At 37.0% G+C, this 18,681-nt stretch overlaps 1 protein-coding gene across 1 annotated transcript; it reads right to left on the bottom strand.

Annotated features, from left to right (window-relative positions):
• Window positions 1-4,330: 4,330 nt before the first annotated feature.
• LOC139120686 (uncharacterized) lies at window positions 4,331-11,604 on the bottom strand. The gene is made up of 6 exons (XM_070685216.1): window positions 11,427-11,604; window positions 9,030-9,191; window positions 7,004-7,287; window positions 6,128-6,284; window positions 4,668-4,859; window positions 4,331-4,377 (listed from the first exon to the last, which is right to left on the bottom strand). The coding sequence occupies exons 1-3, from the start codon at window positions 11,538-11,540 to the stop codon at window positions 7,153-7,155; spliced, it is 411 nt and encodes a 136-aa protein (XP_070541317.1). The 5' UTR covers window positions 11,541-11,604; the 3' UTR covers window positions 4,331-4,377; window positions 4,668-4,859; window positions 6,128-6,284; window positions 7,004-7,152.
• Window positions 11,605-18,681: the final 7,077 nt, after the last annotated feature.

Below are 18,681 nucleotides of genomic sequence, written 5' to 3'. Positions count from 1 at the left end.
AAGTCACTCCCATACTATTGTCTGCTGAAAATACTGAATGACAATGCGATCTTACTGAGAAGTGAAAAGTAAACATCTTGATACACAGTAAAATGCCATAATATTCAGATTACTTGGTTTGAAAATGATGGACTTTACATTTTGGAGATTAGTATTCCATACGATGTTTTTACTTCAATCAGTATGTCGACAGACTTCTGTCAATAAGCCAAAGGTATTCGTGCAATTATGCGCGAGTTGTTCTCTGTGCGTTGCATCACCTTTATCAATACCAATGAATTTTGTGACGTCATATCCCAGATTACTGCATTATCCAGCATTGAGGCACAAGATGTTTTCTATATCTACAAATTCACTGGCAATGCCAAAACTATAAAATAATAGCAATATTTTACCCCCTCCCGGCTAATAATTGACACAAGCAGTAACAGTTACCGCTTTTCAATAATAATATTGCTCGCATTCAACGTCTTCGGTCGTCTCGTCGTCTCGGGGTAGAATATTTTAGCGACGGCTATTGCGGCTGGGGCTGATAAAACAGATGCTGAAATCAGATGTGCAGCACTAATTCCAAAGCTAATGTAGGCACCAAGAACGGTACCAGCAATGGTTGCCAGTCCACCGACTGCCACACAGTGCAACTCCGATGGTGTGACATCAGGTAGGTAATTTTTCACCATGACGGGTGCAACGGTCTGTGCGAATATAAAGAAGAAAAAAAAATTAAAGAGGCATTAAACATTTCGTGACAGATAAATGAGGTTTAACAGAAACAACATGTTACAAAATGAAAGTATGTTGCATAGACAGTATAACTCACTGATTTTTTTCTATCGTATTTAATTTGGCAACATACGGTACCAAATCTGCATGCAATGCGAAGATGTCAACGATCAAGTGAAGTTTCAAGTAATTCTATTTCATTTGTGCCTGAAGTCTTTCGTTCCGTATGAGAGAGAGAGAGAGAGAGAGAGAGAGAGAGAGAGAGCGTCAACTTATGTGCCTTATTTCTAAAATCAGATATATTTTTCGATGATGATGATGGTAATGGTAATGATGATTGATATGACGAAGATTGAAAATAAAAGATAACCTAAATTTGAGAAACAAACTTGTGAGTTCGAACCCTGTTGAAACCACCATATTTTCTACCCTGGGTTGATAGCTCTGCTGGTGGACAGAATTGTCCCCGGGGCTGTCTTTCGCCCAGTTTAAGCGATGTATTCATTGCTTTGCTTTGATGAAGTTTGTGTGCGATGTGTGATAGTGAGCGTACGAGCGTGAGTGCCTCACGAACTCTACAGCGTATGGAGGGATCGCAGTCAAAAATTGTAACAACTTAGCTCGGTTACTGAACCAATCTATTTGAGATTGGGGATTTGGCCGAGCGGTTTTGTCTGTGGCTTCTCCGCTAGGTGACTGGGTACCGTATGTTGTGAGTTCGAACCCTGTTGAAACCACCATATTTAGATGACAAATGCTGAGAAATCTGATTACAAATTTCACGCTTTGGCAGAAAGTCAAACCGTGAAGTTTAAACAATTGATGTCACAATTTCATCGCTAGGCATAGAGCGTTAGGCCACCGAATAAAAATCAGATATTCACCAATATTGACATTCACAACCTATATGTTCATGTTTACTTTACCCTACCTTTAGTTAGCATCGGTTTGATGACAGTTTAAAAGGAAAAAAAGTACTAGCGCGGACGAAAACGACAATTCTCCCTACTGCAAACAATTCTCTGCCAGGAGGCAACAATTCTTCGTTCTGACAAAATATTTTGTTCTGACAAAAAAATTCTCTGCTAGGAAACAATTCTCCCTTCTGACAAAACTTTCTCAGTTCTGAAACAACTTTTTACCTTCCTACAAAAAATTTTGCTATAAGACAGTTCTCCGTTCTGACAAAAATTTCTCTGCTGGGAGACAAAACTCTGTTCTGACAAATTTTTTCTCTACTAGGAGAGGATTCTGTGTTTTGACAAAAATTATATCAAGGAAATGAAGGCAACTTCACATATCGGATCTACCGTTGTTAGTGCTACAATATAGTGAGTGAGTGGATCATTCTAGTTAGCTTGTTGGGAATACATGGCGATCGAGACACCAGGAATCGACACAGGGCACACTGGTAGTGTGCCACGGATTCCCGAAGAACGGTTTTATGTTTGAGTGATTCGTCCTAACCCTTTTTGGGGACCAAAATGGGGTCCCTTCATCAGTTACTCTGTTGTTATTTCTCCCTTCCGCAACGCAAATACGACGCAGTAACCACAAATACTTTCCATCCATATTTATGCCATGAACCACCTAAAGGCACGGCACCCTTTATCTCATTTAATATGTATGTATCTAATTCTTGGCTAAGTGATAGAGCTAGAGGTTCTCGCTACCCCCACACTATTTCTTTACTGGGTTATTTTATCTAGGCAGTAGTTAGAACGTGAGTGCATGATTAGGTTTATTTAATTATTTTTTTCATTTCAATTTACACCATAAATTCCAGTTTTTCGTGTTGATCAGTTCCAAAGATATATGTAGGTACCTCTAAGGCCAGTCTTAGCCAAGCTAGATAGCTTTTTATGAGTTACATTCTCCAAATATATTCCCGACTCAATATCCTCGGGTCACAAATGCTCGATAAGGGGGTGGGGTCAGTTTGTATTTTGAATTAAGACACCGGCTCATACTTGCATAAAATGCATCGTACTAGCAATAAATTGCATCATTCATGCAGTTGTCGGTCAGCCCTTCGTGAACATAACTTTTATATCTGAGATACATATCAGATATCTCTTGCAGGCATGTCTGCAAATATAAAGTTTGTTTTGCAAGCATCATACCATCCATTAATTGCATAATTCGGCTATTGGTTTTGGCGAAGCGCATAACTGGATGTTGCAAATTGAAAGTCTGTTTTGTAAAGCGTACAATCATTATGAAGTCAGCAGTTTATATGAAAAGAATGATAAACTACTGATCCTTTACTGTTTTCTTTACCATCAAGAGAACTCATTATGAGAAAGCGATACGCACTTATATTTCACCATACATTGATTCATTAACGTATTTAGGAAGACAAAATGAAAAGATATTTTTCATTTGCATTCATGCAAATGTTTTCTTCAAAATAAAAGGTGACTTTCATGAGTACGGTAAATGGTAATTTACTTAATTTACTTGTTATTTAGTGTTTTGTTATGTGCTATTATGGTTTCAACGGTAAAAGTGAACGTCCTCCCAGACACTGTTTACATCAGATTTGGCAACAACTAATAAAACTTAGCACTATAGGGCTTTTCAGGAGATGTAATTCGAAACAATCAAAAAAGCCCATTTTTCTTTGCTTCTGTCCTTCTTTTGGTAACAATGTAATTGTATTTTGTTAATATTGCAGGTAGTTATAGTTTTATTTCTAAAGTTTCAGAACCTCTCATTACAAAGGTAACAAGGAACACCAAAATTCATATGCAATAACTTTGAAGCTAGTTTCAGGGCAAAATCTAAGGGATAGTTTCAGAGAACTAAAATAATGCGGTCACTTAAAATACACTTTTTGTACCTAAATTATCATGAAAACACAGAGGTGTACTGCTTTCTCTAATTGATGACAAATTCTTCTTTTTTGTGCAACATGTCAGTTTCATGTACTTTTCACTTCCATTTCCTCTTTAGAGGTCAGCCATGATGAGAGGCAGATATTATCAGTCTAGAGAACGGAGAATAGTCTCCAGGTAGAGAAATTATTGTCAGAACGGAGATTTCTTATCAGAACTAAATTTGTCTCCTGCCAAAGAAAACGTTGTCAGAACGGAGATCTGTCTGCTAGCAGAGAATTTTTTGTCAGAAATGAATGGTCTGCTAGCAGAAAAAGCAATTTTGGTCGGAACGGAAAATGTTTGTTAGAATAGAGAATTGTCTCCTAGCGGAGTAATTTTTTGTCAGGACGGTATTTTGTCTTCCAGCAGAGATGTTTGTCCAAATGGAGAAATTTCTATCAGCAGGAGAATTGACTCCAAGCACAGAATTTCTTTTCAGAACGGAGACATTTTTGTCAGAAAGGAGAATTGTTCTCTGTTAACAGATATTTTTAACAGTACAGAGCATTGTCATTGTTATGCACTGTCTTTAACGCATTCCTTTCCGCAGTTTGTCTTTTACTCTTCAGTTATTTCGATCGGAACGCAATGGAACTCAAACTATTACACTTACATGGCCAACAAAAATGTTTGCAGCGGCGCACAGGGCCTCTACTCCCGAGACTCCCATAGTGTACTGCATCACCCAGGCGCAAACCTTTACTGTCCATCCCATAATACCAACGTAATCCAGAAAGCCAACAATATAGCTGCAGAATATTATTACCGGTAGAACCTAAACACAAAAGAAAATGCACGATTCACTCGTTATTAGGGTCAGGAACGTCTCCTTTGTATCGACGAAAGCAATTTTGACTGCGATAGAAAAGTCTTCAGCAATATGTTAGCCACAACAATAGCACACCATATTATAAATTATCTATGACATTGTTTGATTATTTGATAGTTTGGACGGACAGTGTTAAGATATATTAAGAATGTAGTATGTCACGGGTATTCTTTACTAAGTTCTAGACACAAGTAAGCCATAGGAGAGTACGTAATTGTTTTTTAACATGCACAAACCTTAAAGAGAACGAAATGCACTTCCAGTGGGGCACTGAAGACAAACTCTGAACCAACATCAGTGTACTCCAGGAAAGTCTGAACTTGGTCACCGAGAAAGTTGAAAGTCACGTAGCCAGCCGTGGATCGAAGTATAAAGATACCAAGTGCCAACTGTAAGCCAACACCCCAAAAGACTACAGACCATTGTACCTAGGAAAAACAAAAAACATGTTATCTATTGGAGTCGCCATATCGATTCCCTTTATGGCATTTGCATATTTGACTCTCTTTAGTCTCTTTGAGTCATTTTTATTTGCCATTTTGTTGTTATCCCTTTAGAACTGTTAACATTATGTATATCTCGCATCCTGTAGTCAATATAGCAATACCAAAAAACAATGTGTAATCCCCTAATTCGATGTGATGTACACCGTTAATCGTCGCAAAATATCCATAGACTACTCATTTCATTAACGATTCTATATTAATGTATTTTATCTCCTCGCAATGACATCACAGGAGCCAGATACGGGGAAAACTCTACATGAGCTGGAAAAGAAGTTAAATTTGAAGAGAAAGTCATGTACAATTTGAGTCGATCATCTTTCAAAGTTGTGAGACAAAATGTTTTCTGACTCCTGACAATTGTTGTCGTTTGAGATAATATTTTTGAATATAAATGAGATATTTCTTCAACATAGCGTTTTATGAATCTTCTTGAAACCGTTAATACAGAGTACCCCTCAGAGACAGATTTTATGCAATATTTCACAAAACGTCCCCATAAACTAAAGCGTTTGATATCTTTCAAAACAGCTAAAAAATTAAATGATAAATACAGTCAAAATTCAACACCACAATTATTGCAGTACGCAAAACATTACGGCGAAATGTTAACATTTTGAGGTTGATAAAGAAAATTAAGTACAAACAGGTAGGTAATTGGTGACAGAAAGTAAAACCCTTTGAGCTATGTCAATCCGTGTTCAAATCGGATAGCTATTTACATTGATTCGTTTCAGGGAAGATTTGATTTATCGTGTATCTACCTTAACTGTGCTTCAATCTGGTTGTTTTAGAGTTTAGATTTTTATAATTAATGATTAGTTGTAAAGTCTGCTAATTGCAGTGTTTTGTTACCAAGTGTGTTTCATGAAGACTTTTTGATTATTGAGTATCCTCCCGGTGTTAAATTCGAATTACTCAAAAATTACCTTAAAAACAATATGACGAACAAGGGGGTTATTGTGCCGGGTGCTAATTCTGTCTCATTACATTTTGGGTCTGCAGTTGATTCGACAATATCAAAACGTAGACAATTTTAATTGGTATTAAAGGACTGGTAATAACCAATCGAACCATAGTACCATAAAAAAGAGATCAAACAGAGTATACATCGTCTTATGAAAAGTGTAGAGACAGATAACATGCAAGTTACCACCGAAGTTTTCAATTGTTTATTTTCGGTTAACACTTACTCTGCCTCGTCGCTTGGAACACAGCCAACTGAACAGAATAAAAACGATAAGACCTAAACCAGAGATCAGCTGATGAGGTCTTGCACGGAAGATTTTGAAGACATCCATCCACCAGGCGAAGAGTACGAGGAGTACGATCAAGATCAGTGGCACTAACCTGAAAATTTGACGAATGTATCAATAATATTGCAGACGACTTAATATAATATGCAAAGTATATTTTCTGATATTTTAATGAAAATACGGTCTGTCTTCGGCTCGAAGATAAAATGCATCACTGATATTTCAACCCTGAATTTTCACGCAATTGAATGACTTCAATACTGTAAATAAACTCTAGATGTAAGTGGCAGTAGAGTTGACACATTAATTGTTTAAACTTCACGGTTTGACTTTCTACCAAAGTATGAAATTTGTAATCAGATTTCTAAGCGTTTGCCATCTAAAGCGAGTTTCTCATAATCATTTATGTTCTCAAAATCTTCGTCGTAATAGTCATTGCAATATCATCATCATCGTAAAAATGTCTGGTTTTACAAATACTCTACAAAAGTTCACGATCTCTATCTCTCTTCTTGCGTCTGTCTGTCTGTCTGTCTGTCTGACTGACTGTCTGTCTGACTCTCTCTCTCTCTCTCTCTCTCTCTCTCTCTCTCTCTCTCTCTCTCTCTCTCTCTCTCTAAGCAACCAAGCAAACAAGCTGTAGGGTTATACGACATATTTTTGACAGGTAATTAAGGGGAGATCAGAATCGACCTTAGGGAAAGGTTATACAGTAAGAAACCGTACAAGCATTTATGTCCCGAATTTCGCAGTACCACTATGAACCAGATGTAAGTATAAATAATATAATAATTGAATTTAGCACAGGCTTACCATTGCCAAATACGCCAGTGTTTCCTGACATGGCCTATTGGTGGAGCACAGACATGGAGATAGATAACGTCACCCCATCTATGTTGTATGAACTTGTAAATGGCTAGGACTACGAAACAAATGGTGATGATCCACAGTCCTTGGGCTCGCTACAGATCGAGAGACAGAGCCCAGCAGAAGTACCCGGCATAAAGTACCAAAAAGAAGATACCAATGCCATACCAAATACCAGTTTTGTGTTCGCGGCATGCCTGCATTATATCTTGTTCCACTTTGTCTATGGTCTGCGAAGTGAGTGATTAATAACTGAGACAAGCAAATTAAAACAATACTGCAAAATGTTTCAAAAACTAGGGGAACTGATTAGCATGGCGATGTAATTTGCATAATTGGACTTCTTCAAATATTAAATCCCTTTTTCTGCTTAAATAGACTGGCGTGTCGCTAAAACATAGAGAGGTTGCCTACCAGTCTCAAAAGTATAAAGAACTATGCCTTCTGCATTTAATGGATTTACACAATGTCATATCCCAAATTGTTAACTTTCTCTTATTTTGTATTAATTACATATTTCATGTTAATGGTAGGGATGTATTCTATTGTTGAATTGACTTCTTTCCTCAAAAGATTGACATGCGTCTTCGGGATTATTTTCGTTCGTATATTCAAAATCACTTTTTTTCTAATTTCCATGGCTAAGAGAAGACTGTTTGCATTTTGAAAATAACATTAAATTTTGTTGTAGCTGCATTTTCAATTTATTTTTTCACGGGAAGGGGAATTCTTTGAATTCGATGATAGTCAAATGTTTGTTCTCGTCAACATTGAAGAGTTTTTCATAATCAATTGAAAACATACCAAAGTCACAAATCTTTGTATTTTTCGATCAAGAGATTCCTGTTATGGTCGACAAACAATATGAAATATGTCTTAACAAATTTTTCAAATGTTTTAATATAGAATGAAAACGGCTGTTAGCAAGCATGTAAAGAGCTTGGCATATCATATTGTTAAAGCCGGTACGCCGTTATATTAGATTTTTCAGATCATTTTCTGATCCCCTAACTTCAAAAGAAACTACATTTTGGAAAGTGCCCACCGGTGATTAATATATGTTAAATTTTGTTCTCCATTTATTATCATTGTCTGTAAAATGGAGTTTCTTGTTTTACCGCCAAAATCCAGGCTAAATAATTACACTTCGAATCATCAACACCATTTTATGTATATGTATTCTAGTTCAAACTGATAATCAATAATAACATTGCACAAAGTACAGTGATTGTGCAAGTAAACACACTTGAACATAGTTGCTGAAGAAGAATATGAAAAGGTATTTGTTTTGCTGAAGGCAAATAATGGAAATATCGTTATATGTTTCAATTATTATTCCGTTAAAGGGACAGGTCTATCTTTGAGCAAATTGACTTACTGTGCAAACTTTCAAAGAAGAACGAAGGACATATTTAAATAAAATAAAGTTACAATAATTGCCAATAGTCACTAATGTAGGAACCAGGGATTTATATGCCGCTTTAAGCGTATTTTATTGTTCTATTCTACTGGCTCGAATGTTTAGTCAATTAACTTTACAGTAATAACAGAAAGACGAAGCATAGGTATGAGGCAATCTGGAATATGGAAATTGCCAATAATACTTAGTAGGTCATGTAAGTAATGTTGTTACATTTACAGGGCGAGACTGTCCTTGTATTTGTCTTGTATGGTCGCTCTGTAATTCCCTTAATAGTGAATTGAATATAGGATTTACATTTCCTCCATATCGTGATGTCGCTGATTCCTGGAGAGGAGCTCACGAATAAACCCAAACAGCCACGTTTTGCGGCAAAATTTCCTAAAGATATTTGAAAAAGAAAGCATAGCTGAAATTATCATCGTTAACATACAACTCGTAAGTATCCATCAACTTAACGCCTTCTTTCCGTATTCGTCGGTTCGTTTATCTTTTGATGAGACAGTACAGCTGTGGTCTCACATAACAATATGAACATGATATTTGACAAACCTTAGTGAATTGGTTACCAGGAAGATTGAAATCCCCGTCATCTTCTTCTATTTCGACGTGGACTTCCTCTGATTCTGTGAGAATAGCCCTATCATCAGCTTTAACAGGGTTTTGTTTTGATTTGGGGTGATTTAACAACTCACCAAGTTCCACCTCACCGCCCTATAAATCAAACAAAGGAAAGGTAAATAGATATATTATGGATTAAGTAAGTATGTAAATCTTTGTAATAACTTTTAAAGTATGCAAATTAATCAATTTCGGAATAAGTGAGCGAGCAAAAACGTTAGGGAGTCATCATTATTCATGACCAGGGTTGAAAAGCCTTGCCTCGGACGTTTCGAAATTTTTAGTTGCCCCCTTCCTCATAATTTGAACACATCACTTGCCAAAAACTTTGCACGAACCACTAGCCATAACAACACACATATACACACTCAAATATACATATATATATATATATATATATATAGAGAGAGAGAGAGAGAGAGAGAGAGAGAGAGAGAGAGAGAGAGTGAGAGAGAGAGAGATGCATATATACATATTTTACCTCACTCTGTATGTTTCTATCCATGTCTGTATGCATTCATGCATGGACAGTATTAGACTTGGTTCAAGTCTGTGATTTGTGAATGTTTGAGTGGAGTGAACGCGATGGTTTGTATTTTGTTTTCATGTGAAACGCGTGAGTCGAGTGGACGCGATGAGTGGGGTGAACCACGGTCCCTCCACAAAAATACTGACGTTTCAAAGTAGCTGTACACTTTACGGCCGATTCGGGCTAGTTTCTTCGTCAAAGACGACACAACCGTACCCACTCTTTGAGGGGACGCTACAGCTGGTGTGACGTCGTCAACAGCGAACGCCAGCGCAACGCGCATCCTACCAGCTAATCCCCTCGTTCGCACGTTTTGACAATAGCGTTTCCCGACCGTTTGGTGGAGGGACTGTGGGTGAACGCTATACAGGGGAGTTTCACCCGGAATCCGGCAGAAGGTAACTCACTACTGCGCAGACTCATGCATTCAATCGCTGGGAAAACTTGGCCTGGGCTGCCAAATTCCAAATAGGTTGGTACGAAATAGGAGAGACAAAAGAGAAACTATTATAAATGATTTTATTTTTTTTTAATTCACCGACTTGAACCAAGTCTAGGACAGTATGTGCACAATGACTTTGCCGAAGCACAACAATCAATTTAATATTTTAGTTGGGCCAATCTTTGATATTAATCTTATAAAAGATGTCCATTTTACTAATAACTATTTTGTTCTTTAATTCCTGTCTTATTAGTATTGGAGAGCATTTCTACAACAGCGTGTTTGAAGGCTTTCAAGATTTTCGTTTGCTGCCTCCATTCACTTTACCGCACTCTTTTTATGTAAATAGGTCAAAGTATTATAAACGATTCATTGTAATGTCGCTGTACAGTTATGCATGGTTGGCATTTTAGGTCACGGTAGATGGATGAGCTAGCTCAACGTCAATTCCTAAAGAAAAGGCAGGCAATATTGAGCGTCGTGCATTGGCAGTTGTATCTTTCTGCTGGGAAAGATAGTTACTTATCTATACTCCTTATTGTGCATTGTAGAATAAAGTGTTTATATATGTAGTTAGTCAATGTGAGTGAACTGAAATTATGTGCACGATTCACAACCAGTTGGCTTTAAAAGTGTCTTTCAAAAGCATGATACTTTTGTCGTCTTCGCCACCTTTTTCCACAACCATGCGGGTTTGTTCTAAGTAGAGAAAAAAAATCACCGATTGTGTTATTGTTCTCTCTACAATTAGAGGGCTTACACGCCTATTATCATACAATGGGAGCAGATGAGTGACACTTTATAACCTTAGTTCGTCCTTTTCTGCGGGGCAATTTCCACCTTTTGAAATTGAGTCACTTGGGTAACTTCTGGCGTTACTGAGAGTAACAGTGTTACTTTAAGTGCACATAAAGGTCAGTGTGTCCCCTTCTGTCTAGCCAGTAATGTCCATAAAATATGAGCGATCTGGTGAAGGACACCTGAACAATCAACATACAGAGGAACAAACCTAATCGAAATCATTAAGGTTTTTAATTGAAAGGACAACCACTATGTTACTTTCAATAGCCGGAACAAATGTATTACTCGGGAATGTTTGTCGTCGTCTCATTTGATATCGTTCACGTTCCAAGTCGTAGACAACACAAAGGTCGTTCTTGGAGTCGCTTTTGGCTCTGCTTTTCAGTAGGTTGTAAAAATATCCAATAATACTTACTAAAGCTTCTCGGAGATCTTCATGTCAACGCCCCTACATACTGCGAAGGTGGAGAGGAAATTCTCCCCGACAGACACACCTTGTAATGCAGGCAATGTGTAGTTTTTAAAACTTGTTTTCGTATGTACCAATGCTTCTTACCTTTGCTGTTCGGCTTGATTGTATTGAACTACGACGACTTTCGCCAATTTCGAGGAGATGCTTATCTGCTTCGTTCTCTACAGAGGCTAAATTCTTATGACCATGGTTGTCCATGTTCAGGGATTCTGCGAGTTTTAGCGGTTACCGTCTTGGTTTTATTCCGATGGCTAGGGTCTGGAATCCTTTGTCTGTTGTGCGCACCGCTGAACCGATTATCAATGCTGAAATAACCTTTTAAGACGGGTCATGTTTAAGGGACAACTTCCTGAGATGGATTTTAGATAAAAATGCTATTCTTTTAGTTTTGGGATGGGGGTTTCAACCCAAAAACGTTCTCTATTCGACAAAAAACAATATCTCTACTTTGGTGTTGTTAAGAAGTCTTTAAAATTGCATAGAAATTACGCATTTTCACTCCTTTTACACCAAAGTTGATCGAGACCCTTTGATACTTTTATGTTAGTTTTACATTTATGGTGACAGACCGAGAGTTTTTTTAATGAAATAAAGGTGTTTTTCATTTTAATAATGTTGTCTTTTGCATTATCACAAATTCTGAGTTAAGTATGGTTTGATGTATTACAGTAAAAAGGGAACCTCTGATTCGACAATTAAGTTACATGCGGTGTGGAGATGGGGTGTGCAAAACGTAAATAATTAAGTTTTTTATCAGAGATTGAACTTTTGATGTCGCCCTAAAACGTTTTTGTCGTCGATCTTTTGTTCTCTTCATACGCCAGGATGTATAGACAAACACTTGGCACTACTATGAAATAACATCGTGCTTGTTGCGGACAGTGTTCAGTCTGCCAGATTTACAAATGTGGCATGCTGATGTCGTCTCCCCAGTCTAAGAATGAATTACTGTAGGAATCGCGATTGATATCTTCTTTGTTATAGATCCCCTTCAATACCTTCGGAAATATTTCCCATCCCTCTATACGATAAAAAATGTTCCAAACCTCCACTATCATAAGGCCGAACATCCATTAAGCCAACAATATTAAGGTAGAACGCACCTCGGAGACAGAAATTCAGGCCTTCAAATTTTGTCAATTTTCTTCTGACCTACCACTTGTGGGGGCTCATTTTGAAGCTCTCGGTAGAAAGAAAAGTTTTCATGGTCTTAATGTTTCGAAAATCGAAAAATTTATTTTTTCCCATAGAGTTAACACAGGGATGGCGGCCATTTTGGATTTCAAATATCGAGAAATCGTAAGTTATTTGTCTCTCTAGTACCAAAATTGTTCTCCTTCACTGCATGTATTGTCCTGTGACAATTTTCTTCACACACCCTATAAGTAAATTGATAATTTGAAATAGATAAATATCATTTATCATATACCCATGACCGTATCCGTGTCTCCTCTGACGCGTCGTGACGTGGAACGTAAAACATCAGTCTGATACGGCACGTTATACGTCATCAATTGTTGTTTATTTCCGATTTTGATGGTATGATGTTCATCTTGCATTTAACGATCAAATCCATCTTTTTCACTTCAATCAAAATTTACCAATATAAAACGAAACATATTACTAGTACATATGAATTTAACGTTCCTTTATTTCAGATCTAAAGAGAGTTACAGGACAGGTTGTTGTAGAAAATTAATTAGTTGATGTTTACAATCTGTTGTATTTCGTGCTACTTCGTCGTTCCTGTTTACGTCAGCAATGTTTCAGCAAGAGTTAATAAAATGAATTCAAACTTACAATATTGTCCGTGTAATAATTATCCACCAGAACACCGGCACGGTGACCAGAATAAGTAAATTGGCTCCATTCCTTTTCTGAACTGCGGTAAATTGCGCTGAAATAATCCTATTTAGACTGTATACACTCAACACGATGCGATCGACGACTTGATCAGCTGTTGTAAACAAACATGTATCAATGCGCTCAGACCAGCGGCAGAATATAAAAATATAGCCCCTTCGAAAGACTGACAAAAACTAATAAAATTTCTTTATTTTTAATTACCTTTTACATAAATATACGGTCATGGGCATATGATAAATCGGTTATCCCACGATATCAGCGCTTGGTTGGGACGTATTGCCACTCGTGAGGGTGCGCGCCACATCACACTCGTCTTCGACTCGTGTGATGCGGCTCGCACCCTCACTCGTGGCAATACGTCCCACCAAGCGCTGATATCGTGGGAAAACCTCATAATACATAAATGGCGAGTTTGATAATGCCTCGTTCGTTATAGTTCGCAATCTCTGTATGGTACTGAATCAAGATAGCTCGATGTACGACCACATCAGTCACATCTGCAGTCCTGGAATGGTTCTTTTCTAGGTAGAAGTGAAAAGATCCGTCACTTGTTGGACAAACCCAATACGGGAAAACTGGCTCACTTATTTATTATTGCAGCAATCTCATGTATGTTATTGGGAAGATTCAGTTTGGAAGCCTTCAATCACTTCAGCGCAAGTCGCTTTTTAACTTTAGCGCACATCTATTTGGGAGCACGAATGCTTTAATTCGTAGTTGCATTGATTCTGACGCTTTTTTACATTCATCCTTTTGGACTCACTTTAGAATCATCATGTGTAAGCGGATTTTTGGTGTGTAAATTTATTTATGTTGTTTTGCTTGTTTTGCTTGTTAGATATGGTCTTCGTTGACCTAAAATAAAGTATAATTATGATAGTAATGGTTCATCTTGTTGTCATCTGTGTCATCTGTTCCAGCTACAAATCGACAATGTCAGATTTTGAATGAATGAATGAATGAATGCTTTATTTCACCAGATGCTTCACAGTATGTACAATAATGAAAATTATCAGAAAACTGTGTATTACTGAAATTGTACAAAGTCAAAGAAAAGAAAAGAACATTGCAATATTGTAAAATCTGGTGGGGGCCATGAAAATAGTCTAAAAGGACTAGTCGAGTTCATGGCCCGTGAGTATACTAATAACTATTCGGTACAAGCTTAAGTGTGATGGAGGATAGAAACAAACACAGATTTAATGTAAATTCAGTAAGTGATGTTTCAATGCAGACTTGAAAACTTGTCTACTTGACAATTGTTTGAGATAGTCAGGCAGCGAATTCCAGTGTTTCACAGCTGCATACCTAATGTTATGTTGTGAAATTGTCAAATTTGAGCCTGGAATACGAAAATTTTCAACTTGTGTTAATCGTGTTGGATACGAGTGCTTTGGAATCTCAAAATAGTGTTCAACTGTATGAGGCGATTGTTATGTTTCAAATCATAAAAAAGCATACAAGTACAATATTTACTCAATTTGTAGATATCTAAAATATTCAGTTTGTAAAACAGAGGTTCGGAATGAGCAATGAAATGAGAAAAGGTAATTGAGCGAACAATCCGTTTCTGAAGGCGAAAAATTGGCTCTAAATAGCTGGAAAAGTGTTTCCCCAGATTTCCAAACAGTACATTATATGAGGTAAGATAAAAGCATTATATAGTTGAATGAGAATGGATTTTGGAACATAGTGTCTTAGTCGTGTAATGATACCAATTTTGGGTGTAATTACTTCAATGACCTTTCGTATATGATATTTCCATGACAAAGATGAATCTATTGTAACTCCTAAATAGCTGGCACAAGAAACTTGTTCTATTGTATCATTCCCAATTGACAGATTTCCTTCAAATGTGGTGTTTCGCTGTGGTGTACATGTCTTTATGATCATATAATTGGTTTTGTCAACGTTGACTGTGAGTTTGTTGCCATACACCAACTGATAATTTCGTTAAATTTAGCGTTAATTTGAGTAAGATTACATTGTGGGTACGTAGAGATTTAAAAATATTTGTATCATCTGCAAAAAGTCTACAATTAAAATAGTCTGTTGAATTACAAATATCGTTAATATATACCAAGAATAAAGTCGGACCCAGAATGGAACCCTGCGGTACACCACATTTGATTTGCCTGTAACAAGAAGATTTACCATTGACAATTACAAATTGATTACGATTTGTTAAATAACTATGAAATAACTTTAGTGATGGACCTCGCACTCCATAATGATGTAGTTTGTGAAGAAGGATATCATGATCTATAGTGTCAAAGGCTTTTTTCAAATCAACAAAAATACCTAATGTTACATAGCCAAGGTCCATCTTCTCTATAAGATCAGCAACAATGTCAGCGAGGCAACTTTAGGACTGTATTTTTTGCGAAATCCATACTGCGTATCAATTAAAATATCGTACTTGTCAAGAAAAGAAACCAGTTGTTTGTTGATAACTGCTTCAAAAATTTACTAAAGACTGGCAGAATTGAAATTGGCCTGTAATTACAACATCAAATGGACATTCACCTTAATAAAAAGAGGGGTAATTTTGCAACTTTTAGACTATCAGGAAAAACACCATTTGAAATCGAAAGATTGATAATATGCGAAAGAGGGCCAGCGATATACTCAGCTGCATGGATAGTCAAAAGAGGATGAGTAAAATCATAACCAGGTGTTTTTGAGGAATCCAGGGAGAGTATTTCTTTCATAATGTCTCCTGGAACAACTGGTTGAAAAAAGAAAGAATTGCTACGACTCTGCTTCAAATAATTCTGGAAATTGATATCAGTGGAAATTTTGGACGCCAAATTGGGCCCAATATCAGAGAAATACTCGCAAAATTCATTTGCAATATCTGTACTCTCTGTTATCACCTTGCCGCCTATTTCACTGAATTCTAATTTGTTTGGGGCCATACTACTCCCATTATTTCTATTGAGAATTTCAGTCATAACATTCCATGTTTTCCAGAATTCCCACTTACAGAGTTTAATTTATTACAATAATACATTTCTTTGCGTGTTTTAAAACCTTGGTTAAAACATTACGGTAATTCTTATATATCATTATTATGTCATCGTTCATGGGACGCTTCTTACTTTTTGAGAAAAGCAAATATTTTTTCTTGATAGAAATAAGCAAGCCTTTTGTTATCCATGGTTTCCGAATTGACTTACTACGGTGTTTTTTTGTCGTCAAGGGTACATGTTTCATAGCAATAGCGTGAAATTTTTCATGAAAAATATTGTAGGCATCATTCGCATCACTGCAATCATACACTTCCTGCCATGAAGTACTACTCAAGTCAGTCAAAAAGGACTCACGATTGTAACTAGAAAAATCGAAACATGTGTGTTGCGTATGCTGTTTGAATACATGCTTCAATCCTTTCACAATTGCAAAAATGGACAGGTGATCTGAAATGTCAGTTTCGATGGAACCGCATTCCAGAAAGTGATCTGTTATATTGGTAATCAAGTGGTCTATTGTTGTACATGTATTATCAGTTATCCTGGTTGGGATGTTAATTACTTGATGGAAGTTATACGAATTCAAAAGTGTTGAATAAGAAGTATTTAAATGAGACGATGAAGACGTATCGATATTGAAGTCTCCAACAATTATGCAATTTTTGTCTTTCGATGAAAGGCATTCAATGACTTTCTCAAAGCTTTCAAGAAAGTCAGATGTCGGAGTATTCGGCTTTCTATAAACTACACCAAAGACAAAATTTTTCTTTGCAATTGTAACTTCAAGAAAAGTGACTCACAGCTTGCAATACGCAAATTAACCATTTGTGAGTGGGCAAGTGAGGAATGGATGTACATTGCGACACCTCCACCCTGGAGGGTGGAAGATGCTATCCACGCATTTCGTTTATGGAAGATGCTATCCACGCTAAGGGTTGTGTGATCATAGCTGGGGATTTCAATATCCATGTTGGCAATTATGTTGATCAAGATGCTAGGAAATTTATCGGTCTCGTTAATTCTTTCGGATTGAAACAGCAAATCGGTTTTCGAACACACAGCAGAGGCCATACCCTGGATCTTGTCATGACTAGAGACTTCCATAAATATATATATATATATATAAAAATATATATATATATATATATATATATATATATATATATATATATATATATATATATATATTTATATATTTATATATATATATTTCTGGTGTACCTAATAACTGGCATTTACCTCCGATCATTCATCTCTGCACTTTCACATAATGGTGAACAAACCTCCAGCACCGACAGCCATCCGTACTTCTAGGCCACTCAACTCTGTGAATATTACCACACTTCAAGGAGAACTGACAGTTTTATTTTCAAACTTGCTATCCAATGGCGCAAATGCTAGTTTCCTTGCATCAAATTACGATACTCTCCTTAGATCTGTCATCGACAAACTTGCTTCCCTGGTTAGTGAAATTCATTGTGATAAGCATGGAGGCCCGTGGTATAAAGTTCAACTAATGGAAGAAAGAAAGCAATTTCATCGGCTGGAAAGACATGGGAAAACAAGAGGACTCGAAATTTTCAAACCGGCTTGTTGTGGTTATGTAAAGATGTTGAAAGAGGAGCACGCTGTATACCATCGAATTAAGAGTGAAGATCAACTGGTCCCTTTTTAACATCATCGATGGCATCAGTAAGAAAGCCACGATAGAAATTTTCCCGGACTCGAAACTTTCCGATTTACGAAATGCTTTTGCTAACTTCTTCCAACCCAAAACTGAAAAAACTACGCTTGCATTCACCGGTAGTTACCTCGTCTGATTGCCTAAGTGTAAATCTTTCATTCTCATCTTTCTCACTTGTTACAATCGAGGTTGTGTTAAAGCTCATCAACTCCTTGCCACCAAAGTTTTCTATGATAGATCCAATTCCTGCCACATTCTAAAAGCAGTTTGCGATCAAGGTGGCACCAGCTGTTTGTTAAATTGTAAACAAGTCTTTACTTTCTGGTGAATTTCCCAAGTCCTGTAAATAAGCTCGTCCTTTACTCAAAAGGCAAATCTGGAATATTCTCAGTAAATATCGCCCAGTGTCAAATTTAACCTTTCTGTCAAAACTCATCGGGCGCTTGATTTCCAGTGATTAAACGCATACCTAAATAACAACAATTTGTTCGCCAAGTGTCAGTTTTCCTATAGGGCAGGTTACAGCACAAAAACTTCTGTCATTAGAGTGCAGAATGACTTGTTGCGCTCTTTACATAAACGAAAAGATGTAATTTTAATTTTCGACTTAGATACGATTGACCTTGACATTCTGTTACACAGACTGTGTCATCGGTTTGGCATCACAGTTGCTGTTTTGGACTGGTTCAAGTCTTATACAGTCTGTTTGCGTCAAGTCAGTCCTGTCGGAAGGGCCCTGTCCTTGGACAGATTCTCTTCATTCTCTATGTGGCACCCCTGGAGGATATCATAATCAATCATGATTTAGATTACATGA

The sequence above is a fragment of the Ptychodera flava genome, chromosome 20 (genome assembly GCF_041260155.1).
Source record: "Ptychodera flava strain L36383 chromosome 20, AS_Pfla_20210202, whole genome shotgun sequence".
Taxonomy (NCBI): Eukaryota; Metazoa; Hemichordata; class Enteropneusta; family Ptychoderidae; genus Ptychodera; species Ptychodera flava.
The sequence above is the reverse complement of the archived record's forward strand: the minus strand, read 5'-3'. Positions and strand labels throughout refer to the sequence as shown.

Bases quoted from the DNA above. Each gene is read 5' to 3' on its own strand.
- LOC139120686 (XM_070685216.1), bottom strand. From the start codon at position 11,540: ATGGACAACCATGGTCATAAGAATTTAGCCTCTGTAGAGAACGAAGCA. The intron at 9,192-11,426 runs GTAAGAAGCATT...TTTGATTTATAG, and splicing joins AATCAAGCCGAACAGCAAAG to GGCGGTGAGGTGGAACTTGG. The intron at 7,288-9,029 runs GTTTGTCAAATA...CTCACTTCGCAG, and splicing joins CTGGTAACCAATTCACTAAG to ACCATAGACAAAGTGGAACA.